This window comes from Rattus norvegicus, chromosome 16 (genome assembly GCF_021556685.1).
Source record: "Rattus norvegicus strain SHRSP/BbbUtx chromosome 16, alternate assembly SHRSP_T2T, whole genome shotgun sequence".
NCBI lineage: Eukaryota > Metazoa > Chordata > Mammalia > Rodentia > Muridae > Rattus > Rattus norvegicus.
In genome coordinates, this window is record NC_141549.1 from 1,397,501 (window position 1) to 1,410,951 (window position 13,451).

A 13,451-nucleotide genomic window follows, 5' to 3' on the forward strand; every position below is an offset into this window, starting at 1 on the left:
AATAAACCCAGCACTACATTATCAAAGAAAAAATGGAAAATGGGAAGATGAAAAAGGAGGGGGAAAGGATCGCTGATAAGCTCACACTGCACTAAAAAAAGATGGGTGCTGTCTTCTGTTCCCAGGGTCCTGAATCTACTGGCTGTCAGTCACCCAGAGAGTGGCATTGGCTGCAGATGTCTTGCTTCATTACAGTAAAGGATAGGGACAGAATGGGGCTGCCCCCAACCCCTCCACCTCCAAGCCCTACACCCTTCGAGGGATGCCGGGCCTCTTGGCACCCGATGCCTTTACCCTGACCTATTCTGGGGCACAAACAGGCAAGGACCCTCATCCTTCCTTTGTCTAGGCAGAGGAGGCAGTGGTGGGTCTGAGGGAGGGGGTGCACATCTGGATTCCTGGCCAGGAGCCCACATTCCTTCCAAGTGAGTGTGAGCAGATGGGGCCTCCAGAGAGTTATGAAGAGGTTGCCGGCTGCCTCCTGCCCCACTATAATGGGACCTACTCTGCAGGAACACTTGTGGGACCCGAGGGGCCAGAACCTCATGTGGGGGCCTGGTTTGGATCCAGAATCCCCCATGAAGATTGCTTAGCAAGCACCATGGGCCCAAGTGGGGTCTGTAAGTGGGGTCTGTACCACTCTACCTCAGACAGCCTTGTCTTCTTTAACAGCACCATGGAAACACAAGGCCCCAGGGAGACCATGGTGCCCATCTACCCACAGACTCAGCGGGAGAGCCCAGTTGGGCTGCATTGCCTTACCTGAGGGCAATCCTTAATGTAGTGTCCTTTGTTGAAACACAGGTGGCACAGGTAGTTCGGAGGAGGCCGTTTGCTGGGTTTGCGGGCTTCAGAGGTGAGCGTCAGATCCGAGAAATGCTCTGTGAGGGAGCTGAGGCCATCAGCAATGTTGTTGAGGGAGCCATAGGGTGAAGCGTTCCTATACACACTGCTGCTCAGCGTCTGTGGGAACAGAGGCTCTTCAGAGCTGTGGCAAAGGAACCTTTCAGTCACCAGGACCCAGCATGGATCCACACGGTTCTAAAGCCTCTACCACTGAGCTAAATCCCCAACTCCCTGAGTTCAAATCTTAACTCTAGTTGTGGGTTTGGCCTCAGGGGCCTCGCCTGTTCTGTGAGAAGATGAGAGCGACCCCCTAAGGCTTCCATAAGGGTGAAGTGAGGTCATGAGTATAAAGCTCTTTGTCACGTGTCTGGGCCTGAGGACCCCTGGGTACATGGTGATGATGTTAACAGCTGCAAGCATTCTTTCTATCAGTCCTTGACACCACACCAGATGTGGAGGAGGCTAACACTCTCAACTTGACAGGATCTAGAATCACTTAGGAGATAAATCTCTCAGTGTGTCTGTGAAGGAGCTTCCAGACTGGGTTAGGCAACTTGGGGAGAGCCACTCTAAATGTGAGAGGTGCCATTCCAGGGACAGGGGTCCTGGCTCAACAAAAAGGCAAATGGGGTTCACAATGGTCTTTACCCCCTCTCTTTCCCAATTGTGCACACACTGTGGTCATCCGTCCCAGGCTCCTGATGGTACCACCTCTCTGTCTTGGTGGACTGTATCCTCTGACAGTGAGCTAAAGTACAGTTTCCTTCCTTGAGTTGCTTTTACCTGATATTTTGCCACAGAAACAAGAAGAGTGACTAACACAGACGGCCTTGTGGGAAGCCACTTGTCGGGCATGGAGAGACTTCAGACATATCTCTGTTGACTCTATCTCCCACCTAGTAAGGAGGAGACTTGGGAGCTTGCAATGTGGCTACCAGTTCTGGAGAAGCCTGGCCTGAGTGAGCCACCTCTCTGAGAGCCTGGAGTGGGAAGTGGCTACCTCTCCCATCTCCACGTGACAGGAACCAGACATCCTTTTGAGCTCCCAGCAGACGGGGTTCAGGCCCTCCTGGTGTATACAGCCTCTATTTATAGGCACCACAGGCTCTAGGTGGCATGGCATACTGGAATTTAGCGAAGGGGGAGTCTGTGGTGGGGCTGGCAAGGAATGGCCAAGAGCTCCCCTTTCCTAGTGAAGGGCCAAGGCTAGAAAGCAGCAGCCTCCCCGGGAAAGTCAGCAGTGAACCTGGACACAGTGGTCAGAGTCCTCTGAGCCCAATCCAGATGTCCCAAATGGCCGGGATAAGCTCTGGCCCTGGACTGATGGGGAGATGAGGTCCTGCTGCTAGGAGTCCTTAGGCTAATAGAGACAAGGTGCCAGGAACCAAGAGCTGTTTTGTAAAGAGGGTCAGGCGGAGCGGAGAGCGGGGGTGACCCTCTGTTTCTCCAGTGTGGGAAGGACAGAAGAAAATCGACAGTGGTCTACAGCATGGAGGACAGCCTGCCCAACTCCAACCAGAGTAGCTTCTAATCTCTCACTTCCATCTTCGGAAACTGATCACTCAGCTGAGAGAGCTCAACCTTCATCTTGCAGGTAGGACAGTACCTTGAATGCCTGCTGGGTGACCCTAAACTGACCCTTTCCTTCTCTGGGCCTCTATCCATCTTACATTATTTTAACCAGAGCCTGGGCACAGGAGAACACAAACACCATACCTGGGGTGGCCCAGGGATAGCATCCTTCCTGCAGTCAGGATCACATGAATCCATCTGGTGTAGCACAAAACCCAAGACAGAGCACCCCGGCACCAGCCTGCATGTGGTCTGAACCAACTCTTTAGCACTTGGGCAAGCCCAGGATGAAGTGATCCCCTGAGGGGCAATGGCTCCCGTCCTGGAGGCAATGAGATGACAGGGTCACTTTCTGAAGCACACGGGAGGACAGCTTTGGTGGAAATCAGACAAGGTGGCTATGGTGACAGGCCAAACCTAGGAATGGTGCACTTACTAAGACAGCTGCTACTCGTCATCCCCTGTGAGTCACTGCCTACTACTTCACACACGAAATGAGCATTTAAAACTTGTATTGAGGGGAGAGGGAGAAAAAAAAAAAACTTGTATTGAGTGACTTGGAAACGAGCAACAAAAACAGTCTTCTGGGCTCCACCTCAGGGTCACCACAGCAGTGGCTTGGGACCAAAAGCCTATTTTTTTGTGTGTGACCAAATATCCATAATGGCAGTTACCAGTTTAATGACTTTAAAGTGTTCAGTTCCGTGGCACTGAGCATAGAGCCTCACTAAGACACAGTGGCCACCACCACCCACCTCCAGGGTCCTCCACCTCCCCAAGCCCAAACTCAGAATCCACTGGACAGCGATTTGCCAGTCCTGACCCCCTACCCTGGAAAATTGGGGCAGCAGCAGCCACTTCCTTCACTGGCCTCAGAGCACCAACTCCTGGGTCACTCTACATCTTGACTGGGAGACCTGTCCTGTGCCGGGAAGCCACCGGCCGACTCCATCATCCCAAACTGGCCTGACTGAGGACAACACAGCCCTGGCCTCTTAGAGAGAAGTTTATCCAAACAAGAAATCCAAAGCTCCAAACCCCGTGACTCATGCTCACGGCTGGGAAATGCAATTTCACAAAATAACAGCCCTCCTCTCTTCCCCCTCCCTCTTCCTTTCTTTCATTTTTGCTGGATAGGATTTAAACAAGACCACAGCCTTCAAGACTGTTTTAAGAGGAAGGGGAAGTTTGGTGGATGCCAAAACTACACTAATTACACCCCTAAATAGTTCTCTTCCCAGGACTATGGCCGTACTCCTAGACTCATGACAGACCCTCAGGTCTCCCCAAACAGCCAAAGGCCTCTGAGCAAGCCACCCCCACTCCGTGGCAGCTCAATACTCCCAGATGCCACCAAGGGTCACAGATAAGCCTTTCCTAATAGATCCATGGCCAGAGCAAGGCTGAAGGCCCAGGCCTCCACTGTCCCCCAGCCTGTCTTTATAACTGCCACAGCTTTCTATCTGGAGCACCATCCCAAGACAAACACCAGGCAGAGCTAAGAATCCAAGAGGAGTCAGATGGTTCAACCACATTCCCATGCTATTAGTAGAGAAACCGAGGTTCTGAGTACTGCAGAGGCTCAGGCCTAGGTGGAACCGGGAGCCAAGAGTCCAGCTTGCCTGGTCAGGGCGGGCTGGGCAGGTCAGAAAGGCATTTCCTCTGCAAAGCCCTATTTGAGCTCTGGCCGCAGAGGTGAAAGGTGAGTCCCAGTTGTTTTCTGGCCTGCAGGGACTGGGCAGAGTGTTGATCCTTCTCTCTTAGAACAGAAGGGATTGTCCCTGAAGGTACACCATTGCTGGGTCCAGACACCCAGATTCTGGGGTACCCCAGTCTTGAAACATAAAGGGCAATCAGCAATGTACTACGATGCAGGGCCAGCAAGCAGAGCCTAGATGCATACATTCTGAAGGCCCTGCTCTCCAAGGGAGGGCAGCCCCACTATGCGATGGATATAAACCTCCGGCCTACACCATCATCCTGCATCAAAGATCCCAGAAGCTGGTAGAAGCCTGGGATCTTTCTATCACACGTGGGGAGACACAGCATCAGACTCACAGTCATTGCTGGAATCTTCTCCACAGTTCTGGATGGGCTGACAGAGAAAAGTAGATTAGAACACTCTATTTTCACTCTAAACGCTAGTTGTTCTTGTACACTCTACAGAGTTGTTTCTTGTTCTTAGTTCCCCTTGACTGTTAAGACACCATTCATCTGAGCACTGATCTCATTTTTGTAGAGCTGGAAACTGAGACTCAAAAAAGACTTAGTAATTTGCCCAAGGCAACAGAGTCAAAATGTGTTGGCTGATTATATTTCACCCTCACAGCCTCTACGGCCTAGCTACACACACACACACACACACACACACACACACACATATATTTAAAAAAAAAAAAAAAGGATCCAGAGGATGGCATCGGGTGTGACATCGTATGTAAAGCCCTAGGTACTGAGGAAGATGTGGTTCCATCCTCTCTGGTCTCTGAGAGGGGATGAGAATCTGGGGAAGGCAGCTCTGCTGTGGACTCGGAAGGACAGAGGCACAGGCTCGAAAATCTGTGACTCACTCTCCCCAGAGAAGCCTGACCAGCTGGACTCACCTGCAGGGCTATCGCAAGGTACCACAGGTAAGGGAGGAACGGCAGGCACTGTGCTGTGGGCACACTTCCGAGAGTAGTCCAAACAGAATGGAAGTCTGAACCATAAAGATCAGTCAGGCAGGACTAGCAGGGTAGCAGGTGGGAATGAGATAGCCTGTGCCAGAATAAACACAGTCATGGGCAAGGCCAATGGCGAAGGTGGTGTTCAGGGCCAGGCCAGGTAGCCCAGGGAGATCGAGCAGATATAGATGCTCTATGTCCTGCTCTCTAACCCAAGACAGTATTAGAGGCCAGGGAGATCGAGCAGATATAGATGCTCTATGTCCTGCTCTCTAACCCAAGACAGTATTAGAGGAAAGAGCTTGATTTTAGTCCCTAGTTCTCTGGGGTTCCTTTCATCAGCCATATAACTATCTTTTTATCCCCTAAAATCACCCACCTCCTCACCTCTTCACCCAACACACACACTCACACACACACTCATGCACACACAGACACACTCACACATACACACTCACACACAGACACACTCATACACACACACACTCACACACACAATCACATACACAGACACATATATACACTCACACACATATACACATGCTCACACACACAGAGACACACAGACGCACTCACACACACACTCACACACAGACACACTCACACACACATAGACACACACACTCACACACACAGACACACACACACAAACACACTCACGAGGGCACACTCACATACACATAGATACACTCAGACAGACACACACACACTCACACACAGAGACACACTCACACACACACATAGACACACTCAGACAGACACACACACTCACACACACACACATCACCAGTGACCACACCCCTTCTTCCATGAGAACTGTACCTCTGTCCCTAGGATCCCCCTGGAATGGCGCATATTCATCCTCTGCACACCAGAGGGTGTACGCCGGGTTGGGGGTGTAGGAGACAGTACACACAGGTGAGAAGTGGGCCACAGGAAAACGAAGCACACCGTAACTGAGAGCTTGCCTGCCACACACAGTTCTGCCCATATTCTTCTTTCCCGGGCCATGAACATATGAACTGATCGAGAGAGATCATGACCCTTTGCCAGTACAGACATTGCTTACCCTTCACATGTGAAATAGTTCTCCCTACAAAGCTGGCGCTCAATAAAAGATCGGAGAATAATGGTCATGTCCAATTCGTTTAGATGAAGAAGTGGGCAGAGAGAAATGGGGACCAGGGCTTAGGGGAGTAGAGAGTAGATGCCAGATGGAGCCTAGCAGACCTAGAGCCAAGGAAAGACTTTATCCCCACCTCAGTTTCTTGGCCCCCAACACAGGGTCACCACTCACTTGGCGGTACTCATGGATCAGGGCTCCTTACTGGCTTCCCAGCTAGCACAAGAGCATTGGGGACCCTGTGCCTTACACTCGTGAAACACACTTGTCAAGCAAAAGTAGAAAGCATGAATCTGAAAAACCAGGGACCGGGGAGGACTGTAGCATTAGCCAGTGCAGGTTACTGCTTAGGCCATGTCCTCTACAGCAAGGCCTGAGCTGGGATCCACTGTGAAGTGAGAGTGTCCACAAACTGTGAAGTCATGGGCAGGTGTGTGTACTTGTGCCATGTGTACTGGGCTCACACCACGGACTCCAAACGCCTTAAGATTCTCAAAGATGCCCGTGAACAAACAGGTAAGGACCATCTGCTTACTTATTTAAGCCACTACCAGGGCATGGCTAGGGATAAAGCTTCACCATCTCCCAAGTCAGCCCCTTGCAATTAATCTAGCCACTAATAAACACTCATTCCTTGAGATAACGCAGGAGGCTGAGACAAGGGAGACCATCTACTACATCACAGGGACGAAGACAGAAGAGAAAGCAGGTTTCAAGCCATCTGCCCTACCCTACCCACCTAGTAGAATGAGCTGAGCAGCCAGTGTAGCTCAATTACTGACTGGGCATCAGAGGTAGGATTGCTACTCCCAAGTCTGACAACAGAGCTACCGAGAGACACCACCATTGCACAGTGCATGGCAGCCCAGCTGCCTAACCTACTGCCTGCCCTAAAACATCACACCTTGGCTACCATGGCCCATATTGTTAAAGCAGCTAGAGAACTGCTCCCTAAAGCAGCGGTCCCTCGACTCCCACAAGAGAATCCATTTGTCCTATGAGGAAGTGCCTTGGAATCTGTCCATCGGGACTGGGCTGAAAATACCACAGGTAGGATCAACAGCAACTGTAAAGGCTTGGGCACACGAGACTGCTGGGTGCTTCTGAGCTACAGAAGATATACTAACATACAGAGAGAGAGAGGGAGGGAGGGAGGGAAGAGGGGAGAGAGAGAGAGAGAGAGAGAGAGAGAGAGAGAGAGAGAGAGAGAGAGAGAAACAGATCCAATGGCACATGTTTGATTCTGTTCTAGGTCTCTGAATGCAACCTTTTCTTCTGGACAACAAAGCAACTGCCCCAGGCAGGGACATAGATATAAAATAGGAAAATATGTTTTTCTCCTCTGTGTCTCCTAAACCAAGCCAATCAGAGCAGGAACATATTAGGAAACCCAGTACCTACACAAGAGCCCATGACGAGCTCTTTAAAGGAGTTGGGGTTCAGGGTTAAAGGTTAAAGGTTCTTGGTAGGGTACTTCCGTAGCATATAGGAAGCCATGGATTTTATAGCCAGCACCACCTAAACAGGACATGATATAGTCCCAGTACTTGTGGAGTCAGGGAGATCAGAAAGAAGTTCAAGACCATCCTTAGCCATGGAGTACAGTTGAGACCAACCTGGTCTTTATGAGATTCTGTCTTAAAAAACAAACAAACAAAAGATTTGGATTCAGACAAAACATCAGAGGCTCTGTGGTTGGATAGGAAGTCCCAGTACTTCGTACACACAGCAGCCCGAGAACATGCAGGTAGGAGCTAGCCTGGAGACCTGCTGTATCACAGGCTACAGGGATAGCTCCAGGCTGGGATGCAGAATTGGCTTAGCTCGAGCTCTGCTGATGATTTGAGTCATCCAGGCTCTCTCTACTTTGCTCTCTACGTAATGGCAACTTGACAAGGAACTGCATTCTAGAGCCTTGCTGTCCACGGTCCCATTGGAGGTGGTGGCACATGCCATAGGCTATGGATTCAAGGGCAGTCTGGGCTTGGGTGAGGTCCTGTCTCAGAAAACAAAACAGGGCAGCTTGCTGCTTCCTAGTCCCCATATAGGCCACATTGGATCTCTGTGGCCACTAAACATTTATTACTGAAGCCCTTGCCCTCCCTCCACCTGATTTACATGACCCAAGGCATGGTCTCCCTTTGAGCCCAGGCAACTTAACTGAGGAGAGTGCTACCTGTGACACTCCCTCCCAAGTGTCAGCCTCCTGAGTTACTGTTCAGCATCCCAAGGGGAGGGGTCCCCTGGGGACCCTCTGGATACTTGCTGTAGGCCCAGGTGGTGTTTCATCCAAACTCCCTGCAATTGTGTAGACTGGGAACTTTAGCTTGTGTTTAATGTTTACACTTATTTATTTAGCTGTGTGTGTTTATGGGCACACACCACAGCATGCATATAGAGGTCAGAGGACAACTTGCAGGAGTTGGTTCCCTCCTTCTGCCATGTGCAACCCAGGGATTAAACTCAGGTGGTTAGGCCTGGCGGCAGGAGCCTTTACCCACCAATCCCTATTTTGTTTTTGAGACAGGGATTTACTCGAGTCCAGGCTGGCCTTGTTGAACTCATGGCTACCCTCCTAAGCTAGGACTACAGACGCGAGCCACTTTTCCCATCTGGAACCTTGCACACGACCCTCTCTTTCTCCTATGTGCTTTCCTTGCCATCTCTGTACTAAAGGGCTGGAGTCCCTTCACACCATTAACAAGTCAGTCTGCAATGGGCGGGCCACAGCTGGAAAGCGGGGGTCTGTAGTACTGTGGAAAGTGATGTATGAACCCAGGGATCTCTCTACTTCATATCACCAAGAAGAGCTTCCTGAAGTTTAGAGCTATGCAACCCAGGAGACAGTTGACTCAGTGGAACATCCCTGGAAGAACACTGGCCTGTATCCTGAGCCAAAACTATCTTCTGGCTGAATTAAGTCTAGGAGATGTTGGGGTGAAGAATTGTTAACACTCTTTGAATGACAGAACTTCTCTGAGCCTTTACCAGGCTGGCATGCACTGTGTGAACCGGTGAGCATACTGTGGTGCTTTCCAAGCCTATCAGAGCCTTCTTTTCTCCCAGCATGCACAAAGGAGGGGTGGTCATTCCACAGTGGAGCCGCACTTCCCGGCTACTTCTATTCTCAGAGAAAAGGAGAAACTTGTCTTAGGACTCTGAATGACATGTTGAATGACATGGGGCAGCCTCATTTCCCTGCTGTAGCAGGAGTAGGGTAAAAAGACCACCAGGGCTCTGAGAATGCCTCCAAGGGTCCAAGAGGTAATGAATGCTTAACTCGACTTTTCCAGAAGTGGAATTTGTAGTGTCTACACTGCTGGGAATTTAAATTCCAAACAGAATTTGGCAAGGAAGATTCAGGCAATCCACCCTCCATCCCTTTCCTAAGTCCCACCTCCTGTGTAGCACCTGGAGAGAGGGGCTCGATCAAGGAGATCAAGGAGGCTCTCTCTCTCTCTCTCTCTCTCTCTCTCTCTCTCTCTCTCTCTCTCTTTCTGAAGACATCCAGCTGTGACCACAGATGCCATTTCCGAAAGCTAAGTTTACCAGACGTCATTTCAGAACCCAGAAGGGTTTGAACACACTTCCACCTGAAGGCCATCTCCTGGAGCTTCTCCTGCACTTGTATGTGAACTCAGCCACCTTCCTCTCTGCTCCCAGGGCCAGAGGGTTACTTGGGACCCTTGGCTTGTCTTCAGCTCCCAGGGCTGAGGTTCCAGGGGCACAATAGGCTTCTGTGGCCCTGTGTCCTCACCTCCCCCAATGCCAGCTGCATTCATGGTGTTTTGCTATTGTGGAGGGAGCAGCCTGGGGGTGGTGCAGGAGGGGGTGGGCTCTTGGCACAGGGGCTGGTGCAGACGGGCTATGGTCAGCGGTCAGCATGCAAGTCACATCCACAGGCACTGCCACCGGTCCTGCCAGGCTTTGAACAGAATGGCAATGCTTGTGGACCCTGGGTCCCTTCCTAAAGTTCCTTCTTGCCACAAAGAACTTGTTGCCTTTGCACCCAGCCCCCTTAGTGGTGGCATTAGCTAGGGGGGAAGGGGGTTCTCACCTTCTCAGCCAATTGGACTAGGAAAGGCCCAAGAGCACAGCCGGGGGAGGGGGCAGTTTGAGAGAGAGTTTAAGAGGTCAAGGGCTAGGATGTGAGGAGAGAGAACCAGAACCCAAGAGAGCTTTCTGGAAGTCAGGAGGCACAGCTCTACAACCCTCCATGGAAGCCATAAGCCTTTAAAGTGTGAAAAGTCCCTCTGATCTCCCCGGCCCAGGCTGTCTGCTCCCCTGATGCTCTCTTGTTTATGTAAACCTCCAACCTCTAACATACCCCCCCACCCCCGGATGACAACCAAGATTCAATCTACGCACTGGGAAAGCCAGGACCCAGAAAGATGGGAGCACCTTTCCCCTACCATTGCTCCAGCCCCACCCACAGAGCCCCTTCCTGGGGCGAAACTGAGGAACACAGAGAGGAAGTGGTAGGGGGTAGGTCTCATTGAACCACAGCTGGGGTCCTGGAGGTTTGAAATTTCCAAAGACAGGATCTGTGACTGATGGGCAAGCCAGTAGAGAACACATGTAAGGAATAAAGTAATGCTGGCATGGGAGCTGAGGGAGTCCAGTAAAGGCTCATTAGGGACCCTGCCAGGTCACCGGACCTCTGGGTAATGCTAGCTGCTCCCTTGGGTGCACCTCTGTCCAATTATAAGCCATGATAGTGCCCCATCACTCACCCTCCTTTAACATACGCATTGTCTGTGCTTACTCCCAGCCCCCAGCCCCAGGCTTCTCATCACCATCCTTGTGTAGAACTCAGCAAATGTTTGGTAAGATAATTAATAATGGAAAACACTCAGCCAATAGAGAAATACTCCACAAATGGTTCTCCAAAGCCATTGGTCACCTAAAGCTAGCTCCCCAAGAGACAACAGATTGTCATATAAAGGAAGATCCCAGCTAGGAACCATTCCTGGGGCAGAGAGCATGTGTTATGGTTTATAAAGAACCTTGGCATGCAAATGTTCTCCCTCCGGGCTCTGCAGGCACCTTTCCAGTCCTGCCCCATACCCAGCCCTCCTGCACCGCTTCTATTCCACAGGGCAGCAGGGCAGCCTTAGAGGTGCGGCCTTCCGCTAGTGTTTCACATGTCCGTGAGTTCTCCTGTAAACCATGGCAGTGTTGAACCTGAGACCAGAAAGGGTAAAGTCCTGGCGCCACATCTCAACCCCAGCACACCTCGGCATATACAGGTCTTACCCCCCCTACCCCCCCAACCCCGTTACCTCTCTGGGGTCAGAGGTGAAAGTGACCCCCGTGTGTCTCTCCCTCTACCTCCTGCCCCTCCTGCGGAGGGAAACCACAAGGGAGCAAGGGAAAGGCACAGAGGGTACCAGCAATTTCCAAAATGGAGTAAACGGGGTGTGGGGTGCCGTTGGTAGAGGGATTCTGGGAAGGCTCTGGATAAGTCCCGCAAAGGGGGCTGGGAGGTCACAGCCACCTGTGTATTTATCTAGCTGGGATCATACACTGCCCAGTAGACTTTGTAACCGAATCCACCGAACAGGCAGCCTTTGCAACACATCCCAGGTTTTGGGAGAAGGCACTAGGCAGCTGGAGCCCTCCCATCGCCACAGCCTAACCCCCCCCCCCCCAAGGATTTCCCTTTCATTTCCTTCCAGCCTGGGAAGGCAGGGGACAGAACAGTCTGCTAGGTCAAGCCCTCAAAAACCACTTCCTATGTGCCTGGGGGAGGGCAAGCAGCTGCAGGGTGGATCTAGGAGTTCCCAAGTGGTGGGAACAGGAGAAAAAGCCCCTGGAAGAACAACTGCTTTCCAGAGAGCCCTCCAGGTTAAGAACTATGAAGGACGGGGGGGTTGGGGGGGTTCTTTTAGGCCCTTCAGAGGAGTTCATAGCAGGCTCTGCAACCCTCCGTTCCAGCGGATAGGAGCCAGAAAAGTTGATAGAGTTGGGCGAAAGAAAGACTAGGAAGGGGCTCCCCGCCCTAGCCGCACCCCAGCAGTCTGAAGAGAATCCGGAGACACCCCGAGCCTGCTTACTAGGAGCAAGACTCCAAATTCAGAGAGGGGGCGGGAGGGCCCTGCCCAGGCCTGAGCTGCTCCGGGCGGTTCTGCTGGGAGGTGACGCGCTCCCGGTGCCCCAGAGACTTCGGGCGGCAAGTTTGGCAGAGCTGATCGAAGCCAAGCCAAGCCGAGCTGGGCAATGCGGAGCCGGCCTGGGCCATGCCAGGAAGAGCAGAACAGATAGAAGAAGGCCCTGAGGCAGTGGGCGCAGGGTTGGCGCGCGCTGGGGCACCCACCTCTCCGCGCTGCAGCTGGAAGACGCTGTTAAGATAGCTGGAGTGCAGGGGAGAACCCAGCTGCTCCGGGCGGCCCTTGCCGAAGGCCAGCTCCGGGGGCGCGGCGCCGGCGGGCGGCTCGGGCCGGAAGGCATCGAAGGCACTAGCCTGGTGTGTGTCCTGGAGAGACAGGTAGACCCAGTTGAGTAGCTGGGCTGGCTGGTACACCGAGGCGGCGCTCGTGTCGATGGCAGACAGCAGGCTCATTTTGCCGTGGCGGTGTCGGCCCCTCCCCGGCCGCCCGCTCGCGCCCCCCTCCCGGCGGAGGGGCGGGCACCGGGGAGCCTGTGCCCACTGCCAGCCGCCCGGGCCCGGACGGCTATCCGCCCCGCGTCCCGCGCCTCGCGCCCCGCGCGTTGTCCCCAGCCGCCGCCGCCGCCGCCTCCCCGAACTGCAGCAGTGGGCGCGCACGGGCGGAGGAAGGAGGCAGAGAAAGTTGGGCAGGAAACTTTTGGCCCCGCCCTGCCCGCTGCCAGCCCCGCCCCTCCCGGGGATCCGCTATCTGCCTCTGTGCTGACCCCTCCGGGGACGGCTTCTAGGGTGGGGTCCACAGAGACCCCGCCCCACCCCGACCGGTTCGGCCCCGTCCTCGCTCCCCCATTGGTTGGCTCATTGAATATGGATATAGGGGAAGGGCAAGACAAGAAAGAAGGCGGGTCCACACATATAGAACCCCCGCCGACCCCCCACACACACCAGGAGCAGCCCCTCCCAAATCCCTCCCCACTACCCTGGGTCAGCTCAGCTCCCCAGCCCGGAGCTCAGAATCAATTGGGCCCAAATGCTCAGCCGGCTTTACTGTGGGCTGCTTCCCATCACTTCCCAGGCGCTCTCTAGTTATTTCGGTTTTTGCACCTTTTCCCCTCTCCTAGTTCCTCCTCTTGCTGTTAGT

General features: G+C 52.9%; 1 protein-coding gene across 2 annotated transcripts in view; it reads right to left on the bottom strand.

Annotated features, from left to right (window-relative positions):
• Zcchc24 (zinc finger CCHC-type containing 24) overlaps positions 1-12,954 on the bottom strand; it is a 52,101-nt gene extending 39,147 nt beyond the window's left edge. The window contains exons 1-3 of one of the 2 annotated variants that reach the window (XM_087588574.1): positions 12,521-12,954; positions 2,563-2,740; positions 763-963 (exon numbers count right to left, since the gene is read on the bottom strand). In XM_087588574.1, the coding sequence (XP_087444700.1) occupies positions 763-963; positions 2,563-2,740; positions 12,521-12,654 (513 nt within the window). In that variant the 5' untranslated portion in view covers positions 12,655-12,954. The remainder of the gene's footprint in view (positions 1-762; positions 964-2,562; positions 2,741-12,520) is intronic. The other variant, NM_001108394.1, reaches the window with a different exon arrangement.
• Positions 12,955-13,451: the final 497 nt, after the last annotated feature.